General features: G+C 37.7%; 1 protein-coding gene across 7 annotated transcripts in view; it reads left to right on the forward strand.

Moving 5' to 3' along the window:
- Positions 1-22,741, forward strand: part of GRM1 (glutamate metabotropic receptor 1) — a 198,477-nt gene that overhangs the window by 26,648 nt on the left and 149,088 nt on the right. For all 7 annotated transcript variants that reach the window (XM_042796093.1, XM_042796094.1, XM_042796096.1 and 4 more), the window contains exon 3: positions 12,926-13,175. In XM_042796093.1, the coding sequence (XP_042652027.1) occupies positions 12,926-13,175 (250 nt within the window). The remainder of the gene's footprint in view (positions 1-12,925; positions 13,176-22,741) is intronic.

The raw sequence follows: 22,741 nt of genomic DNA on the forward strand, positions 1-22,741 counted from the left end.
CTTATTCCTCTGAGTAAGTATCCTAGAAGTGTTTGAGCTGAATCCATAAAGGAAATACGCTGAAATTTTTGACAACAGTTTTTGTATGATTTTATTTATCCCTAGCAGTCTTTTCTCCTTCCCTTCCCCATTGATATTTTGTCTGTGCAACCAGGAAGTCTTGAGCTGGCATCAAAGGAAATGAGCAGTGGTTAATTTCAATATTACCTTCTGAAGCTCCAAACTGTTTCAGAGGACATAAAGAAAAAATTGCATTCTGACCATAAAAAACTATTCACTATTTATTGAACACATGGAGGGGGAAAAATACAGCCGCATTTTAGAAACAGAGAAATCCTGATGATAATGAAACAGCTAAATACTTTCTGTGCTAAATCCCCTAGCATGCAAGTGGGATTTTACCAGTCCCTGAGCATCTCTGCTCTCACATAATGCAGACTCACAAATGCCTTGAACTTCCCTGTTCCAAGCAGCTGTGGGTTTGTTTCTGCATACAATCACATACAGAAACATCTCTTGTTTAATCCAATCTAGTCATAGCATCTAATAGGAAAGGTCTCTTCAAAATAGGCTAAAAAAATCTCATTTACTTATAGGTGCCTTGTAGGATCACTACATTATGATCAACTTCTCAAGTAGGCGAGTGCATGCAAACCATTCAATTTTATGAAAAATAGTGCTAAGAAAGAAAACATTTAAAATTAATCAAAGGGACATATCAATGCCATCTGAAGTGGTATGTGACTGGTACATCTCTTAGTTATGTCTTAAGAGTTGTTATCTTCTTTCTACAACCATAAGGGAAATGCCAAGGTTTTCTGTTCTCTTGGTGAAATCTTGGTCATGTACTAACAATCATCAAATCTAACTTAAATATCTTGCTTACTGTGGAGGAGAGGAGATTATGTGGGACTTGTCAAAGGACTACCAGGTCTTTACCTAAGTGCCAGAAATGTTTTGTTGGAGAGAGAAGGAGTTTATGTGAGACCTCAGTGGTATACAGAATTTGCAGTGACCTCCACACTGCTGATTTTTTTCTCTATGACCCGTTTCTCCTCTTCAGCTATTTAACACATTTATGAATCATTTATGAACTTGCTGTCATAAACAGCCTCAATGTTTTATTTGTTCTTTTAACACTTGGCCAACTTAACACCTTAATACCAATTTGTACCAATTTGTGCTTCTGAAGCTTAATGGTAATTAAATTAATTAAAAGAGAAAATGAACTATACAGTCCATCTGGAAAAAAAAAAAAAAAAAAGAAAAAGAAAGAAAGAAAAAAGGAAAGAAATTAAATTGTCCAGTATAATTAGAAGCTGAAAATTTTTATTTTTGGATCTCATGTGTTTTGGTATCAGCACCAATTCAGTTGATTGTATTTGGATTAGATGCAAGAAGCAGATGATACATGGCCTGAAAACATTCTACGCACCTGAAGAATTCAGTATCTTCTCACTATATGTTGCTTAAGTCTTGTCATAGAACATTGTTATTTCATACCAGAAGCATGTTAATGATCCTAGGTTATATAATTCCAAAATGGAATTTGTAATGTCCTGTGCTTTTGGATCACGCACCCACGGTGCTCGGTCATATCTTCAGGGGCAGATTTTATAACATTCTGTTGTGGTTTGAGCCTGGTCAGTAGTCAAACATCATGCAGCCACTCACTCCCGCCCTTCTCATCTGGCAATGAGAAGGGACAAATGAGCCAGGCTTAGGATTCGAGATAGGACCAGGAGGGGCAGATCACCCATTATGGTCACGGGCAAAAGGCAGACTTGTTAGGGGAAGAAAGAAAAAGAATATAATTTTATCACAGACACTAACAACACATAACAGAGTAGGACAGTGAGAAGCATTGCCACATCTTGAGAACACCTTCCCCCCACCCCTCTCTTCTTCCAGGGCTCAGCTCTGCTCCCGATATCTCTACCTCCTCCCAGCAGAGCATGGGGCAGGGAATGGGGGGTGCAGTCAGTGCTGCTGCTTCTTCCATCTTCGAAGGGGAGAGCTTCTGAAACTTGTTCCCCCTGCTCCATCATGGTCCCCCTCTTATAGGAGACAGTCCTCCACAAACTTTCTCCAATGTGAGTCCCTCCCACAGGCTACAGCATTTCCTTACACTGCTCCGTCGTGGGACACCAACTTTCTCCAACTGGAGTCCCTCCCACTGCCTGCAGCCCTTCCCGAGCTGCTCCTGTGTGGGACACCCCCGCATGCTGCAATCCTCCCAGTGCTGAATTACAGCTGCAGGGCTACCTTTTCTCACAAGACCCCGGCCTTCTTTGGGCACACTTGATCAACTATAAAAAACACAGGCTGTAAAGGAGTGCTGCGAGGGTCTCTCACCCCTGGGGCCTCCCCCATTTGGTCCAGCAAGCATGGGAGGTGATCTGGGAGCCCTCCTGGGCGTGGAAGGATTTGGGCTGTCCAAGGTGTCATCCCTGGGGTGCAGCCTGGCAAAGTCATTTGGACACAGAACCACTGTGCTTCTCGGTCAATGTGCAATGCATTAGCATACACAATCTGTTGCTCCTGGATTGCGAGGTCAGATAATGGCTGTTACCTTTATCTTTTTTTGTGAAACAGTTTTGTGACAGTCCTGTTTTTTCAGGCTTGTCTAACTCAATACATATGCTCAGTCCCAGTTTGTGCTTTTGTAGTTTTATTGCAATTCAGAGAGGAGATGATGAACTCTTCATTTCGCTCTTAATTCACAAGCAGCACTTTTTAGTGCTCTACAATATCCCATTTTCAGGCTTATCACTTTGTTCTACTTACATTTGGTCAGTTTTTTCTCTCACAACTCTGCCCTTCTAAAGTTCACTTTTTTATATTACCTCTGTGGGAGCTACACAAAGTAAACTATTAATTTGTTCTTTGCTTGTGGTAATCCAGCTTTTACATTCATTTCCTGTACTAGCTCTGCCTGCATTCTCAGCATTAAGTCACCTTTTCATCTGCAGTTACTGTAATAGCCTGTGGGAAAAGGTATTTCAAATGTTTCACCAATCAACATCAGATATGTTTTTTTAACATCACATAATTCAAACATTTATATCGTGTTAATCCTTGAGTTTATGAACTCATTTGGAAATATCAACATGAATATCTCACCTCAACTTTCTTGTTGAGATACCCATTCAAAACTAGGATTCTATTTTTTTTTTGTTTGTTTTGAATTTCTGTCAGTCTCAAATCCTACAAACACTTGTACTATGTATTTAACTTTTCTACTGTAAGTCTTTTAAAGCATCACTGTAAGTATTCAAGTTACCATCTGTGACTGTTTGCAGAACTGGGACTTCAATTTAGGGGTGATTGGAAATATTTTGACTAAATGCTTTTTGGAGGGGGGGGGTGTTACTGAAAAAATATTTATAAAGTTAAATTGAATCTTTTTGAAAATGTTGATTCTATAAAAGTGAAACACTTCTGTTTAGATACTTTTTTTTTTCTTTGCTTATGTATTCCAATTCTCTTTTCCTAGGCCTCATTCTTAAATTGTTAAAAAAGTGTTTTTTCTTCTTATCCCTAGCTTTCAGACTCAGCATCTAAACCTTTCTGGCTTGCTTTCTTCTTGTATCAGTCCAAGCAGCAGAATTTTTTTTATTATGTTATTCTGTTTTCTTCCAGCTGTGATGGTATAATTGATTACAGATGATTGGTCATAGTAGTCAAAATAAAAAGTAGGCTGTGAGTGAGGGTAGAGAGTTCAGATAATGTTAGGAAATTATATTAACTTTCATCAAAATCTTTAATAGATATGTAAGGCAAAGCAGCCACGGTATTTCTTAAACATATTTAAACTAAAACACAATTCTTTCTAAAAATCATATAATTTTCTTCTGAAAAGTAAGATTACATTGTGCAGGGATTTTGTAAAGCATACATCAAAAGGGTCTATCTTCTTATTTGCAACAAAACCCAGAAGTTTGTTCCATTTAGATGAATGGTTTCTCTGGTGGTGGATAAGCTATGATGAGGCATAGTCTTTTAAACATAAGACTAAGATTTATTACTTAAAAATTATTCCAAACTTGATATAGTTCAGAACTAGAGCTGTGGCTCACATAAATAGAAAGTATTGATGCCAAAATCATATATAAGCCATGAACATTTAGTTCTGGGCTTATAGTTCAGGTCAGTATCTTTTTGGATTTTTGTTTCAATGATGCATGTTAACAAACAGTAAAGAACAAACTTTAATAGTCCATTTGGCCCTTTTAAAAATTAATAGGCATCTGATAGTATAGTCACTGAAATCAAAGGCTTCAGTGGGAATAGGTCCAAGCAGTAACTTCTCTTTAATGAGAAAATGAGTAGAAAATACACTTGAAGTAGTAATCTATATTTTAACATAGGTTATCTGGAAAGTGTGTTATCAATGGCTTTTGGAGGTATCAGCAAGCCTTCATAGTCTTGCTGACCCTCTATGGACCATTTCATGATGTTTGGCCCTCTAAGTTGCAGCCCATGAAAACAGATGATTCATGAGTATCTTGGTTCACAAAAATAAAATAGCCATTTTTAACGTTTAGGATTATAGGGAAGGATCTGAAGCTGATCTCTCTGTATCCTCAGATTCAGAAACCAGATAACCAGTACAAATATGTTTTTAAATTTCTCTTCATCCCATTATGTTCAAACCTTCATTCATAGTAGGGCACTTGTGTGTGTGAGTTTTGATTGCTCAAGGTTGGCATCAATGTTTTGCTTCTTGTGCTTGAAAAGTGAGCTAACCTAATTGCATAACTGCCAAAGCATGAGCAGAACTGGGCATATTCTTCATTCCTTCTTTTTGAAATGTCTGCTCATATTTTAAAAAAAGAGAATATTGGTCACTTACTTTGATGTCCTTTCTGGATATTCTTTCTATAGATATTTTTGTAAGTGATTTTACTAACTCAAATACTCACAGCAAGCTTAAAAACATAGTGATTTTTCATGGAGGAGTGTTGAATCTTTATTCTTACGTTCCAGCCTTAATCAAGAAACACCAAAAAAATCCACGACCCTTTGTTCAATCAATGCCAACCACCAGAACTAACCAACAGTTAATGATAAGCATCACTAAATTATTTTTAATACATTCTGAAGAAAACTGGGAGCTCCTTACTGATAAGTCATGAAAAGAAAGACTAAGTTCAGCAAGTAAATTGTTACAAGTACTATATATCAGCCAGGATTGCAGCGGAAATAGTTCCATTAAAATATAAAACTCTAAAGCTCTTTTGTACAACACATAATAAATAAGCACTGGGTATAGTTGTTGAATACATTTAGGGGAAAAAAATATTAGCATAAGACCAGCTTTTGGCATTTCTCTTATTAGGGAAGTGTCATTTAGGACTAATACTATGTTTCAGAAGCTCTCAGTTCGACAAATAACAATAAAAATAAAATGTATTTTTTAGCACAATTAACCAACACTCCACAAACATCCAAACAGCAGGTTCAACTATCCCTAAGAGGAGAACAAAACTATCACCACACAAGCTCAAAGGGTTTAGCAACAACCCAAAATGCTCAATCAATCACTGGGGGAAAAAAAACAGAAACAAAAACCCAACCAACCAAAAAAAAAAAAAAAAAACCAAAAACAAAAAACCACAAAACAACTCTCAACCCCAAGGAACTTATTAAGACAGCACCCTAACCCGTAGGAACCCCAAAAAACTTTCCCTGGTTTGCATCCCAACCCCAGAGGGGATTCCTTACCTACAGTACACTGCTCTAAGAGAGACCAGCTCAAAACAACTTATCCAGGGGACTCCTTTTATATCCAAGACAAATCTGACCTGTGGCCAATACCAGCCCCTATTGACTGAGGACCCCAACTACCATAAAGCCCTGAGAACAGGGCACAGAAAAGGTTCAACAGCCAGGAAGCCACATTTTCATCAGGCAGGTGCACCTGCCACATACTCTCATTACTTCAGGACTGACTTCACCTGTGCTTGTATTCCTGACGAGAACATCCATCAGTTGTTCAAGACGATGCACCTGCCTCCTTCAGGATGAAGGCTTAAATATAACCCTTTTATTTGGCAGCAGAGTTTTACTTTTGTTCGGGTCTTTACTGGGATAATACATCACTATGGTGAGCTGTTAGCAAAATGTATGTGCTTTGTAATTAATTGACAGAAAGAAACCTGGTATTTAATAAAACTGTGTATTTTCTTATTACAAATGTTTTAATTTCTCTGAAAAGTTGGATTGCGGTAGGAATAGCGTACTGTTTAATGGCTATACTGATCATCTAAATTCACCTTTCCATCTTGTGTTTTGTCTTCTCCCTTGTACTCAGTTTTAATTTACTTCAGAAAAAAAAAAAAGACTGGTGTGGTCTCAAGAACTCACTTTCTGAATTTATAGAAGGTCCTTAAGTTCTGAAAAAAAAATAGGCTGTAAGCACAGATGGCAGGTATCTGTAGTGTACGAAATATGACTCAGTTCATTCATTTAACACATCCTCCTGGCTTTCATAAGGCTAGAGCGTAGTTTCTTGGAAATCTCTGATGGACACAGAAAACTTTGCTAAAACAGTTTAAAGGAAGACAGACTGTTTATTGTGCTATTCCAATTTCTAATAATGAGTTGTCCTCTCCATAATAAGGACAGTGAGGCTTCCACCCAACACAAAGTCTCTCCAGCAATGCCAAAGAAAAACAGCTAGGGAAATGTAAGGGAAATGCTGACTTACATAGAGCCATGAGTTGGCTTGGGAGGCAGGCTGGTGGTGGGAAGGAGGTCTGTGATACCTATGGGTGGTAGCAGGCTAAAAGCCACTTTAAAACTGAAGGAGGTGGATGCCTAGACCTGATCTGAACAACAGGGAGCAGTGGATAATCCAGCTGGTCTCCAGGAGAGGAATAACTGTAGTGAGTATCTGTGATGTTTAACTTGTATTAAACTGTCCTTAAAGGTCAGTGTTGCCAGGACTTGTTTCTCTCTTCTTGAAGGCCGTTGTACTTAGAGAAATTGAAATAGATACTTCAGTACTCATTGTAAAGCAATTTGTTTTTCTAATCTATCTGCAAACTACTTAGAATAAAGTAAGAGGTAGAGTTTTCCTTTTAAGATTTGCAGTTAGACTGGGATCTTTGGTCTAGTGAAGGTTTTTCTTTTGGTATTTTCTTCACTATTTTGTCCTGACTGGTAACAGAACTGGAGCTTGTGTCCATGCCGAATTCTTCTCATTGTAAAGTGGTTAGTCCTTTAGGGTTTGTGAAGTGCTCTCACGGCCTAATTTGCCTGCTTTGAAGTAGTCCCTTAAAAACGCCTGAGGTGAGAGATACTCAGTGAAGAAAGGAAATTGTGTCGAGAAACCTATCTGAACTCTGAGAAGAAACTGTGTGGTAAAGGGCTTTAGGTGGCAAAGTCAGCATTCAGTGAAGAGAGTTCACTGAAAAAGGAAACACAAATCCTATTTGGAATAGCTGATAACTAGTAAAATGCAGCCCCTCCTGACATCAGTGTGATTTTAGCCTTGGAAAAGATTCTAGGGAACTATGGAAGTAATCAATCTTTGCCCTTTCCACAGTAATAGAGGAGTCTGGTGAAGCAGGGGTGGTGTCAGCTCAGTGGCCCTGGAATCCAAGTGCCAACAGAGCTGCTTGCTATGTGTGTAGTATTTATGCTTGGGATATACCAAAATCATATGCACGGGCAGGTCCATTTCTACAACTCTTCATTTTCTGTCAGTCTGCTATGTTCAAGGAATAAATGTAGACTTTTGCTTTTATTTTTAACTCTCCCAATTAAAGGTGTGGATGAATGGTTGCAAGTGGTTGAATTATTATGGTTTAGAAACTGACTGCTTGTCATCTGAGACAGGTTAGCTGATCATGTATGTGTTCCCAACCTGTTACTAACATACTAGTTTAAATCTGATGATTGAACTTTTTAATTTTAGTTTGCAATGGACTAAGAGTATGTACATGATTATTTGATATGGTTCAACTGATAGGAAATGTATTCAAATGAGATAACCCAATTGTTTTCTTATTAACTGACCCTATTCAAAGATGCCCTTGTGGCATAGAGAAACTTAGGATGTTACAGGAGAAAAAACTGGCACTCTTTTTCACCTGTTTTGTTTTTTGCAGAGTGATCCAAACCCATTTCTTCCCGGACTTGTATTTGACAACTGTACAGTTACAGTATTATTAATATTATCACTAGTTCTTACAAATTAGTTATTACAACATATCAGCAAGTAATTTGGTAATCAGACCATGTTGTTACTCTGCTCTTCCCAAATAATTTGTCTTTGCAGTACAGACGCTTTTGAGTAGTTATTCCTTGCTATTATGTTATCCAGTCCTCTTGTTCTCCTCTTATTTTCTCTCTGCTAAAGAGCAGCTGAGGAAAATATATGTTTTATAGTGAATCAATACTGAACACTGAAGTAAACTTCATACCTCCAGCAATGTATCTACAAATTTGGGAGAGGTGAACAAATAGATCATAATGCTGAGAGAGGAAAAAAGAGGACAGGAAATAGTTTCTCGATTGATATTTGTGAAAAGGGGGGTCTTCCCAAAAGATTACTTGCTTCTGCAGTACCCTGTGGTGAAGCTAGCTTTTGTTGTTGTTTTACTGATGCACTTCCTTCACTGCATGTTTGCAGGGTGTATGGTTTTTTTTTTGTGTTCACCTTTCATCTAAATTGTTTTTACTGCTGCTGTTTAGATGAATAAATGCAGCAAATAAGCCCCTAATGGCAAGGAATAGGTGACTTCACCTGTAGATATTGGTCATGGCCCAGGTGAAGTATCTCTTGCACCCTGACTTTTGCTATTTAAGACCATTGGAACATGCTTCCAGTCACAGTCCTCTGCTGTGGGATTTTGTTGTTGCTTTTGTATGAGTGTCTCTAATGGCATTTCTAAAAAAGTAGTTGGTATTTCCTATTGACACTGAAAGCAGAGTGAAAGAGGACAGTCTCAGTCTTCCTTTTCAACATTACGGTTTTCTTTCTCTTTAAGATTTTTCTTTTTTTTTTCTTTCTTAAAAACAGGTGCTAGCCTACATTTCAAGGGGATGTTCTCTGCAGCACAGTTACGAACTGTTCATATTTTCTTATGCTGCCCCACAAATAATCCCTATCCTAGAATGAAATCAGACATTGATTTACGCAGAATGCACTGTTTTCTTTAAAACCCCCCTGAAAACACTGCACTTCCTGTCATCTGGCTTGGGAAGACCCACACAGCATCTCTGTGCATCCCTTAAGAAGACAATCTCCAGGATTCTCATAAGCATCTCATTGCTAAGGCTACATTTCCGCTCCATTTCATAAATGAAGAATAAATGGTTCTCTTGATGAAGAGAACAGGGCCAAATTTGCCGAACAGCTATAATAAAAAGAAGAGTATAAACCTTTTAGATGGAGCTCATGGGTTCTGCTCCCCACACCGCTCAAGTGTTAATATAAGCAAATAGTGTTCCTTTCCATGTAGCTGTGGCACAAATGTAATACTTACTGCCTCACAGGAGCAATTAATGAGGCTAAATTTTTGATATTTTTATTCTTTTGTCTGCCTTCTGTTGATCAAGATAACATCTTTGATTTTTACTACATCATCTTAATGGTTTTGTTAAGATAGTTAATGCATGGAATGAAATGAGTGAGAATAATTCCCACTGCACATAACTCTTGCCAGCATCTTCAGATATGTGGATCCCTCTCAGGAATGGCTTTATCTAGGATTTTTACAGTGGTGAAGCAAAGTTGTCTTTGGCACTGCAAGAAGAGTGTCACAAAAATCCTCTTGGTAAAATTGCAGCCTTGTCATAGTTAGAATTTAACTTTATACTGCTGTACAGACTCTACTTGAAGTATGTAAGGAAAAGATCTGGTTCTATGAATAGGATACAAGATGAACACAGTTAAAAAAAAAAAAAATTAGCAAGTTGTGGAGTTCAAAGTATGTTACTGGCTCACATTGCTTTGAGTACAGGTCAGAACAAAAATCAGTTGTTTTTAGCCTCACAATAATAAACACTTCTGTGTTTCACAGCTGATCCTGGTAACAAAAAGCAGCTGCAGATAAGGTTGGATCTTTTCTTCAGTGGCCCTGTTGTAACTCTTCACTGACTACCACCTTGCTCAGATTTCTTTCATTACACATTTCCCCTCTCAGCTGTTGCATGCGTATGGATTGAAATGGGTGTACTCAGCAAGCTGCTACAGATGGATATGTTCCTGGCTGTTGCGCAGAATTAATTAGTATTTTCTATTCTATATATGCCCTTACATTGTGCATACCCGAGTAGCTGAGTGCATTGAACAATGTAGCTAACATCTGTCACATGTTCATTTTCTCCCTGATCCTTTCCCCTGGAGGGGGAAGGTGTGCAGCATGCTGTCTTGCTTTGGGAGCATGGCAAACAGACTTTGAGAGGACCTCCTGGGTCATCAAGTCTCGTATCTGGCTGCTGGAGACATCTATGTTACATAACGCTCCTGTGAGCTGAGCAAGCTCCAATCTAACTTCAGATTTCTTTATTTGTGCTGCCATTGGAAAGCTGTTCCACTACTTTCATATATGTGTTAGAAAGCTTTCCTTTTCAGCTTCAGATTGTTTCTGCCTGTTTTTTGCTTATTTCATCTTGTGTCACTGCTCTTGATCTTAATTAGCTTTTCTCCTTCTAGGTTCTTTATCACTCTTACTGAATTTATAAGCAACAACCTTACTTCCTCTTAGCCTATATTTTGGTCAGCTGTTGTACTGTTAGTACAGGTGTGACTAAGTTTGAGATATATGTTATTCCATCAAAATTAAAGCTAACAAAAATAATTCCAAGTGGATTTAATTTTTCATTTCTTGAAATCATTAATTTGAATTACAGCAGAATTAGTGCTGTACTGATGTATGAGAAAATCCCATCCTACTTTAATATTTAGGCAGGAAACCTACTACATTTATTTTCTAAAATGCATTGCCTAAACATCTAAGAAGATTCAGTTTAGTCCCCTGGCTCCCCTTAGGTAAGACTTCAAGAATAATCATACTGGTTTAAAATGAGTCTGTGTTGCACAAATTTCCACATGAAACTGGGAAATATATCCTAATTTCCTTCCGAAGCATAAGGTGCTTGCTAATGGCAAGTCACTGATGAGGCTGTCCTGCCTCAGTCTGAAACCTGAGACAAGTCATAGAAGCAATATGGCTCAAGCTGCCCAGCCTCAGGACCTGGGGTAAATCCCCTGGTTGCTGCAGGTTATGGCCTAAAGATACATGGAATGTCTCCACCTGTGCCCTTCTCAGCATATGACAAGCCTTATACCAGGCCACATCACTTACCCAAGTACAGGGTCACGGGATGGGGCTGCAGTGCTGACCCCACAGTGGGGGCTGCTTGGTGGTGTGTTCCCACTAGGCACACCTCTGCTTTTCTCCCTGCCAGTAGCAGTGCAGGTCCATGGCATTGCTCCTGCTCTGGAGGATGTCTGGTTCACAGACAAAAAAGCAGACTGACCTGCTTGCTGTATCTGGTGTTGAGTCACAGACTGGAAAAGAGGCCACTCTGCTGTGCTGCAAATCTGTGAGAAACTAGGGCAGTTCAGTGCAAAAGGCTGGGGAACTTGAGTTTTGTGTTTGACACTAGACCTGGCAGGTTTGGCTGCATCCTAGTATGACTATAACTCTCCTAGTGTGTCTGTGGCAAATGATCCACTTCTCTGGGAAATATGCACTTATTTGTACTGGATTTATAAAGAATGCCTCAAGTGTCTCTTGCTGAATTTTCCCTCTGGTGGCTACACCTTTTGAGTAGTTATGATTTTTTGTGGAGGAAGTTAGGCTGATTCAGAAGTCTTCCTCTTTCCAATTTGCTATTTCAAACTGTTGCTGCAAAGGGTGAAAATGGACCTCTTCAGTCACCCCTTGCTTTAAAAGGTCTGGGTCTAGACATGATTGGCATATCTGATGTTACTTCCTCAAGAAATTAAGCAAACATTATGGATGTGGATAGCATTAATTTTACGCTTCTCTTTTTGAACCATTTCTTGTTACTGTTCATAGATTTTTTTTTTTTTTGTAATCCATCTGCTCCTCTTGCCTGATTGATGTTCATCATGAATCCTGTGCTCATGGCAGGCATAAAATATTCAAAGAAAACTTGAGATTTCACCTGTATCCATAGCTGAAGGCAGTTTGAGTTTTGTAAAGCTGAGCTGAAGGCAGATTGAGTCTTGTAAAGCTGTTGATTTGGCTTCCTAAATGTATAAATAGAAAAGTGAAGGAAATTTGAGAATCAGCTTTGATATTGTCTGGACCACAACATTAAAATATTTCTATATTAGGAAGAGTTATTGCTGAAGTTCTTACAGACAGAAAGTCTTCTATTCCAAGAGAAACATCAAGCCTAAATTTTAACTGACATGAACACTGGTCAGCCAAATTACTGTAAGTGGCTTTCAAAATACTGCTAGATTAGTCTGTTTTAAATTTGCATCCATCTTTCATTCACTTTTACAAGTGTGGACTGCATGGTACAGAACTGCTTGGAATGAAATCCTTTTTTCTCTTTACTGTGACTGTTTTCCTGGACTAGCACAACTGCGATTTTTACCATAGAAATGTTCATAAAAATTTATCCTTACTGTCTGAGCTGTTTGTCCCCTTTTCTACCTATCCATCCCTTGTTTGCCTTTAATAACCACTGGTAAATCCATGTAAGAAAAGAAATTTGCAGTCTCCAGGTCAGTTAAGACCTACTGATACATGGATATCTTGTTGCTTCACTGAGTATGTTCATTTTGGTGGATCTCCTTTGTTCTTCCTTCTGCTAATGCTAGTTGATTTTTTTGAGGAAAACTATCCCTTTCCCATCACAGACCCCCTTAATTGGTTAAATGCATGATACAATATAAACTTTTTTTTTTTTTTTTTTTTTTTTAATACAGGAAATTATGGGGAAAGTGGAATGGAAGCCTTCAAAGAGCTGGCTGCCCAAGAGGGTCTTTGCATTGCTCATTCTGACAAGATCTACAGCAATGCTGGGGAAAAGAGCTTTGATCGCCTCCTCCGCAAGCTGCGAGAAAGGTTACCCAAGGCTAGAGTGGTTGTTTGCTTCTGCGAGGGAATGACAGTGAGGGGGATCCTCATTGCCATGAGGCGCCTGGGAGTGCTTGGGGAGTTCCTGCTAATTGGAAGGTAAGGCTTTGAGTGTGATTTCTCTCCCTGTCCTCTCCCTCTTGTCCTGCAGGCAGTCCTTTCATTTCAGAACCATGCAATTCAGGCTACCTGTAATTTCTATATTTACTTTTCTAATGAATGAAAAGAAGTGGCAGGGTGGTAGAGCAGATGTCAGGAAGGGGATATGAAGATGTATGCCAACTTAATCGGTGGTGTGAACTTTTGCTGAAGTAAATGCTAATTACTAACTCCTTTATATGGATATGTAACATCAGTGCTTTTGTGCTTTGCACACTCTAGGGAAAAGGTTCATACAAAGATTTTAGAACTGAAGTAGGGAGTGAAGAATTCTGGTTTCAGAATGCGATCTGGTAGTGTGACACATGGCAAAATTTCATGTGCTTCACTAAAGAAGTCTCCTGATAATTTGAAACCCCAAATTATTGAATGGTTTTGATTACTCTAACATATTTCCAATCCTATGATTGCAACCTGGCATTCTCAGTTGTACACTTTGTTCTGTTCTTTGCTGTTGAAAGCTAGGACACTGATATTATGCAGACTTGTTTGTTTTTTAAAACATCAAATTTGCTGATGACCAAGTCAGCATGTATGTGTGTTTTTATATTACCAGACTAACAGTGCAGTTGTGTGTATGGGACAGGTAAAGTCTGTATTTATCAAAATGAGAACAGTTGCTTTTTTCTTCTAGTTTATCTTTGTAGATATTCACTGAAATATTGTCAGTTTGGTTCTATCACATATAGTCTATCCACATTTCCAGTTTTGTGATAGTTCTTATTCTGAGGCCTCTTTGACTTTCACCTTTATTTTTGCAATGTCTTTATGTCTGGTTTTCTGTTTTGATGAATCCTGTTCAAATGATAAGGACTGACATTTTCTGTCTTTTCTGTTAGATTGATAATGTCTTCTTTAATCCTTCTATTTACTCTCTTTTTTTTTCTTTCTTATCTATTATTTAAAAATCATTCCTTCAAGGCCTTTGACAGTTGTCTCCATACCTATTTAGCTTCTGATGCCTTTTTATTCTGTTGTCATTCTGATCTATCAGACTTCATTTTGTCCCTTTCTTTCCCTGAAGTCTTTGTGTCTGTCATTGTCATGACTGGGACATTCTCCTTTTACCCTGTGCTATAATATTGGTCTTTCCCTGATCATATTCCTCCTTAAAACCCACAATTATGATTTCTGTAAATCAGGTAATCTGGCCTAAGGAATCATGTGAAATCAGTCAATGCATCTCTTTTCACTATTTATTTTTGTTGCAGTCTTTGCAATATATTTGGAGCACAGCCTGTATCTCTAAGGGTATGTAGGTAAGATATAACACATTTGGATAGGAGACTGTGTAGGTAAGATAGAGCACATTTGGAAAACCATCAGCATTAAAATGAAACAAAGAGTAAGGTGCTATTGAAAACAGTATTATGTGCTAGATTTGCTCATGTGCTTTTCATCTGCATCATCCAATATGTATTATTTGAAATGAATAATGGAACATTTCAGGATTGACATGTTTTAAGTATATTTTTCCACTGAACAGGAGAAACTAACTTTAACAAAATTAGTCTGGGTGATAGCATCCCTGGCCTTGTAAATGTTTAAGTTTCTTCATGTATTGTTGTCACTCTGTAGTGGTGTCTTATTGTTCACCTGATTTTGGTGCTCCCTTTTGATACTGTTCATACAGACACCCAAAGGAAATCAGTCTCCTACATTAAGTGCCCAAACTAGATACTTTGGTGGTACAAACCTTAGTTTCCCATTAGATCTTACTTGATCCCCTACTCCATGTATGTGTGGAATGTTTCAGCTTGGAATTTTGACTACAAGCCTTTACCAAGCATTATGCTAGTATATTCAGTTCAGTTGTTTGTCACAGAATCTGCCCAACAGCATCGCTCTGATCTTTTTGTCAGAAATTCTCACCTATTAAATGCCAATAATGGAAATTTGGAATTCTCAATGTGTTTTTCAGGTAGGTTTTCACATACCCTTCTTTCTTTTATGCTGGTAATTGAGTTTGGTACACCCCTTTTTAGGGCTGAGTGGGCTGTTCTGTTTGGTGTAATTGTAAAACAGGCTGGCTATTGCTTTACATAGTCTGGATTGTGCTCAAAAGCTGGTTGAAATAAAAAGTACGATAGGGCTTGCACATGTTTTATATGTGCTTGCAGAACTAAAAGAAAAGACATTTTCTTTGAATTGTCCTAATTAAGTGATTTTAAAAAATGGCAAATCTAGCAAATTTATTCACAAGTTGCAGAGAAACTGCAGAGTTATGAATTTGGTCATCTATATACAAACAGGAACCAAGGCACACATTAACATCGTTCTGACATGCTGTTTAGTAATTTATATTCAAGTACCCAGCTAAGCAAAAAACCAAAAGCCTCTTAAGAATATTATTTTAATTGAGGGAAGTAGGAGTGAATGTGAAATCAAGATTTTTTTACAATAATGAGATAAACAAAGCCTTTAATTTACCCACAGGTTTTATTATCAGCCACACTGTATCAACCCCATACTCTGCTCTGACTCAGTGTAAAGAGTAAGCCTTTACAAAGGGACACCTGGCTAAATACCTCTCTTCCTGCAATATCTTCAGTATTGCTATCGATCAAAGCAGACAGGAACAGCTTAGCTTAACTAAATTCAAGGTACCAGACAGAGAGCTGGGAACTAAATTTGACTTCGGTTTAATCTAGGACTGATACACTGGGAATTATAGAGTGTTACACTGAGTCAGGACAGGGTCATCAGATACTGGGGACTTTTTTCTGGAAGGCCTCACTCAGGCATAGAGTTAGGACCCTATTTGTGCCTTGTCTAAGCAAGTGTTCCCAAATTCAGATTGGAGGTCTAACTAGAAGTTCAGTCTCCTTTGCTGTTGGAAGTGGGATTCTGTTGCATTAGTGAGAAGAAAAGGAATTCCTATTTCCAAATCTAGAGGGAAGCTGGGCTTAAGACAGGATAGGAGAAGAATTTACAATCCTGCCTGAGGGAGAATGGCAGATGTTCTGAAATCAATATTGTGTCCAAATGTAGTAGAGAGTTCAGTGAGAAAATCTATTAAACTATGAAATTAAGGATGATAAAGCTTTAAAAGGTAGCTGATAATCAAAGGGAAAAGAGAAGGCAAAAACTGATCATGGCTTTGTATAAAACTAGTGATTGGAATAGTATTGGAGTAACCAAAGGCAAAAATTATGCTAAGAAAATAAACTGTACTCTTAAGAGAATTCAGGTGATAGTTCTTTTAGCAGAAATTAGTTTTGATGTGAAGAGATTATGGAGAAAGATGCTCAACATCATGTGTCTAATCATGTTTATGCAGACCACTGGGTTTTATATTACTTAATAAGCATCAATTAGGCTTTGTGAGAATCTTGTAAGATGGATGAATCTCCTGTATATCCCCTGGGATGATGCAACAAGACAAGTCATGTAACTGACTTTCCAGCATCTGTGTGGGTAATGCAATGCAAACTCGACACAAACAAAATGCCCCATTTTAAGAGTTTGAGGTCATTGGAGAAGAGACATGTTAAATAGTTGGAAATGAAAATGCTTTTTTGCAATTTGGCAATCCCTTAAAATCCTACATACAATGGCTTGTGTAAACATATAAGAAACTTAAGGAAGGAAGCAATATATTAGTGCACATGCTGTTTTTCAATATAGCACTTGGTAGTGGACTATGTATACTGCTTTACTTCCACAGGCTTTCCAAAGTTTTATGCTCTCCATTAATATCACTTGTTGGGCTGTTGTAGAACTATGAATTTAAGTGTTGGTAGGGTGACCTCTCCTGAAAGTTTGGGCACTTGACAGTGAAGGTATGGTTGGATTCTCTGCTGTGAACCCAGTTCACGATAGAGGGCAAGTCAGTTCTTTTTCTATATCTATTAAAACCCTTTTAGCATAGGGTGATAGAGCTTTCAGGATGTATAGTGTGATGAAATTTTTCCTGACTGCCATCCCTTCACAAGTCAATAGTAATAATGATGGTTTTGGCATTTAACTTCACACTTTCTGAAATATTGACAAGACACCGTCAATATAGGCTGTTTGGTCTTATTTGACATTGCTGGGTATGTGGAACCTGATTTCATCCAGGTGTAAGAGTAAACAACTTGGTGAATTGACAGAGAAATGTGCCTGACACCATCGATCCCTGGGTGGTAGAGTGTGTTGGAGATTTGGGGCAGGTGCTTAGGGAAGCCTTCCAAAGCCTCAGATTTTGTGCCTGAATAGGCTTGTAATCCCATTGACTTGGTGCACCATTTGACAGAAGTGCCTTGCCTGCCTGAATGAGACCCATTAGTTCCTAACATTGTGACTGCTGAGCCTCTGTTCAGCTCCATCAGAGCAGAGGAAGGAGGGCCTCTACATCAGAGGACACCATGGTTAAGACAGGGACCCAAACCCTATCTACAGTAATCACCATAGTAGTCAAAAAGAAAAACTGGAAGCAGCAGTTGACAGGTCCATAGCATCAATTAGTAAGGGAGGAGGAAGAGTTTGATCAGGAAGCTGGTCCCTCAGCAAGGAAACAGGAGAAGGAGGTAACAGAAGTCCCTCTATAGGCACAAATTACCTGGTCCCTGAGCAAACTTTGAGATATGTGAAAAGATTGTGTCTGCCAGCCAGGTGAATAGATTGCTGCCTGGTTGCTTGGATGCTAGGATACTGAGGCTGACAGTCAGGAATTAGAAAGTAAGGAAGCCCAGAAGTTGGGATACCTTGCTAGGGACCAGGGAATAGACAAAGAAAACCAAAACCTCTGGAGATTGCTATTGTTGCTATTGTTGAGCATGAAGGCAAGGTATCTTCTCAGGGATGATGTTGTACATTTCTGAGGGAAGTAGATCACCACGGAGAAAGGTGGTATTTTAATTTGTTTTGGTTTCTCACTATCCAAATCTATTTTAATTGTTAATAAATTGAATTAATTTTCCCCAAGTTGAGTCTCTTTTGCCTGATGGTAATTGTTAATCAATCTTCCTGTCTTTGTTTTGACCCATGAGATTTTTTGGCCTATTTTCTGCCCCTGTCCTCTTTGGTGAGGGTAGTTCGCAAGTGGCTGGGTGGGCATTTGACTGCTGACTGAGGCTATCCCACCACAGATAACATAGATTGCACTGCCAACGGCATGATGACCTACAGAAAGGTATTTCTGTTCCTCTTTCATTCAGTTCTGACATCACAAATATCATAAGTAGCACAGAGTAACAAAAACACCACCTTCCATATCTGGCTAAAAAGACTGCCTGCCTCTTCCTCCCAGATGATTCCCTGGTGCCAGTGGCTCGTGTATTACCTACAGTTTGACTGAGAATATTCTGCTGCTAGACTGGGATGTTTTTTATAAAGAAGATGACCATCAGAGGATGTTACTGTTCTTTTAAGTTGGACTAGCTGAAAGAAAGATGCTGTACTCTGTCTCCAATATAGTGTCTTCATTTACCACAGAGGCTATCCCACATTTATGAAAAATCAATGAGAATTGTCCACATTCTCCCAAAGGAGCTCAAGTGTTTTGCAGGGCCAATGTGCTTAACTCCATTTCCAAAAAAATATGATTAGCTATTTTCAAGTACATAAGCAATTATGAAAAAATCAGTAAAAAGCAAACAGTATGTTGTCAATGAAGAAAAAATGCTGCCTTGTGCCAGCCTGTATTATCTAGGATGGGTTTGGGCTTTGTAAATCTGGCAAAAATAGTAGATATCACAGTGTTGCTCATGATAGTGTTTTACACCAACTTCCTATGAGTGGAATTGCGGTGTTAAGAAAACTGGTAGTAATCCAACATTGCCAAATGGATGCGATAGAACCCAAACCACTACCATGCCATGTGCTGTTTTTTTGGTAGGGTAGTCTGATTGATTCAACTCATAGTGGCTCGAAAGTCTAAAGTAAAGATGATGACACAAGTGGCATGCTAACAAATAGGAAGATAGTAATTTAAGCAGCAGAAGGTTTACTTTTCATGCTGTTTACAGCAGGAAGTAGACTGTTTTATGTCTGCTACCTCCATGGCCAAAGATGCTCAGAATGACTGTGACTAATGAGTTTGGTGCTGTTAATGCTCTTAGTGGAAGACTCTGTATTTAAATAGGTGTTTAGATGTAAAAGGTTTAGCTGGGTTTGGATTCAAATTGCTGGATTAAAATTCAGGTAGATTCCATGAAATGCTGAAATCATTCAAGATCAATGTTCAAATAATTTCAAAGTCTAACAGAAGTTGGCAGTTAGGCAAAATATTGTCAATGAAGATAGTCCCACCTGGAAACATCAGCCTGTTTCCTGAATACTATCAAGGTTGGTAATAGGATGCGTTGTTAATTTTAAAGTCTGGTACCTTAGCATGTGTCAGTCTCTACAAATTTATATTCCTTGTTCATTCATGATTCAATTTGTAGTTGCTGACTAGCACCTGTTAACAATGATGAGAATTTATAATCAGTGTGGATGAAAACAGCATTACATGATACAAGAAGACTGTGAACAAGCATGTTTTGTTTACCTTCTAACCTAAAATAACATCAGTCCATGATAAAATGGGGTTAAATAGGTATATATTAAAGCAGAAATGCATTCGATTTGAGTTTCTCTGTAGTTTGCATTTAGAGCTCTCCAATAACCATTCCATGGCTGTTGCTTGTTGATAGTGATGTTGAATTAGATGTAAGCTTAAGTTTTACTTAGCTGGGATTTTAGAGAGCGCTTCCATACTGATCTTAACAACAGGAAAAATGTTCACATATTCAGAGACAGAGACAAGAAAATACAAGAAATGTACCTATTGTTTTTGATGGTAAAATGGAATTTAAGTATTACAGTGGGCAATTTTTTTTTTTTTTTCTCTTGTTACTTCCTTCTGTCTTCTATGTGACATGAGCCAAAATAGGTTTTGGCTATAATCAAACCTGTCTCTTTCATATGGGCATCCAGTATTAATATCAAAACCATGTATTAACCCTTAGATATTTCTGTGGATACACTCAGTGTTTTTAATGAGGATGACATTTTCAAAAGTTGTAGGTTAGATATTGGTGCTTTTGTAAATGTTATTCAATTTTATTAAACATCTCTTTTTTTTTTTTTTTTTTTTTTTTTTTTTTTTTCTGTAACTCAGAATGAGATAGTTTCTTCTTTATACAATAAAAATATATACAAAATAGTAAATCTCAGCCATGGTCGCTTTATGTTATTTCTAGTTCTTCTCAAATGACTTTAACACATAATTTCCAGTGTGGTGCTTGCTAAAGTGAATCCACTTTAGGGAAAAAAGGTCACATCACCAATATGAGACTGTGTTCCAGCAGTCCATGTAAATTCCTGCCCCAGATTGTCCAAGAGAGGTCCTATACTGACAGACATGATATATTAGGGTCTCCAGTAGCTTGAAGACATAGGAAAAACCCCAAACCCTACATCACAGTCTTCCTTCTGTGTTGATTTTCCCATATGCTCTTTAGAATTGTCTGTCCTTACATGCCTATGTATCCAAAGACTTCCTGAAAGGATCAAGTTTATTGGGATTTAAGGCTGTAGGCCATAAAGATGTGAAATGGTATGCTTAAACTAGTTGAGTACTTACAGACTATCCGGGATAAGAAATAATTCAAAGAAGATAGTATTTAGATTAGACACAGCTTTGAGTGTCTTTTGTTCTTGGGCAATGGTCACAGATCACTACTTTGATTTCTAATAGGAGTTTGAAAGAAAAACAATATCCAGGCTATTATTCAGAAGAATAGATATCTTTCTATGGATTGTTAATATAAACATTACAAAAAAATAAATACAACATTTTACCAAAACATGAATACATGTGTAAGACTAATTAAAGTGGAAGCAGTATTGATTACTAAAATGCAAATGTATAAGTTAAGATATTTTAACAAAGTAAATACTTACACAGCTTTTTAAAGTTATATGAAAGGCTGCTGATTTACCAAACAGGACATGTCAAAACCTGTTTGAAGACAATGTACACTTTTTAATCATAGTCATTAATGTACCTTTTTCATAAATGTTGATTGTATTGAGAGGAGAAAAGGAACTGGGATTTTCTTATTTCTGAATGTGTAGTGCAGTTGATTGTCAAGGCAAAGTAGTGCTATCTTTCACTTGCTTAAGTCACTGGAATAGGAGAGGAGACAAAATTATACAACTAAGTATCTTGAAGTTCAGTACAAAATGTGACACTTAAACCTCATGGTGGTAAAAATTGTGGGGACAAAAGCCTCTTGTTTCTGGATTTCTGGTAGAAACTTCCATGATTCTAGAGCAGTTTATGCTTCTTCCTTAACAAAGGAAAGCTAAGACTTGATTCAGTGTTTTCAAATTGTCTTGGTGTGGATTCTGCGCCGAGAGATATCTAAGCTAGTAATGTCCAAAAGAATGCAAGGAAGGAACAACTGTGACAGAAATAATTTGCCTTTAAATTTTCTACAAAGTCTTCCAACACTGAAAAAGTGCAACAGTTCAATATCTGATTGTTTATGAATTAAGATGGATGTTAGAATCATTGAGTTATTACATAGTGCTATGTGTTGTTGATAGATTATTTATCAGGCAGTATATGTTTTATCATGCCTCTGTAGAAACTAGTAGCTGGATGACTGCTGCTCACCTGGAAGAATATGTTGTACTTTTATGTGAATGAATTGTACAGAATGATGTTACTTGAAAGGTCTTTGCATAATTTACTTAGGGCCAGACTTTTTCAGGTATGTCTGTGTGGGGCTGGGATTCTTTCAAATGGTTAGGAGACAAAGCAGTTTAATTTCTGACAGCTGTTAAAATAAGACCCTAATACTGTGAACTTTGGAATTTTTGCAGTTTACTTCTGGTGCTTTTCAGTGCTCAAATAGAAATGCAATTTAATGCAGTTCTAGTAAAAACATGACCAAACCCCTCCCTCAAAATATAAAGCACTATAATTTATTTATTTATTTATTTATTTTAAGGTTTAATTTCTAGACAGCAAATTAATCACCTATTTTTTTTCAAGAAAAACAAAAATTAAAGACAAACATTTCATGGAATACTTTACTCATTTATTATTATTTAAGAGTAATTATTTTAATTTTTCCTGCCAAGCCTTGGATAAAAATATCTTTTCCTGATCCAGTATAGAAATATGCATCATCACTGTTAATAACAGTTCAAGTCCTTGGATCACTAGAAAATATTGCCATTAGGGGTAAGTTATTGACTGAAGGTAATCAGAATTGTCTGAGCTGCGTTCATACGAACAGCACATGTTTTGACAGGGACAATCACATCAAGGAAAAAATAATTTAGGTTACAATTTAAACACCTTTCTACTGAATCCTGGAAAGCAGTGACTGAAAAGCTTTAGAGCTCCTGTGAATAATCATCTGGCTGCATTTTCAGTGCATCAATTTACTTCTTGTTTAAGCCTTTGGCTCACTGACCAGAGAAGATAAAATAAAGAGCAGGGTACAACATTGTGGGGAAAGACCATATATTTCCATATACTATCTGATTTTAATTCATTTTTAATTTCTTTCATAAATGCCCTC

This window comes from Tyto alba, unplaced genomic scaffold (assembly GCF_018691265.1).
Source record: "Tyto alba isolate M040663 unplaced genomic scaffold, T.alba_DEE_v4.0 Super-Scaffold_22, whole genome shotgun sequence".
NCBI lineage: Eukaryota > Metazoa > Chordata > Aves > Strigiformes > Tytonidae > Tyto > Tyto alba.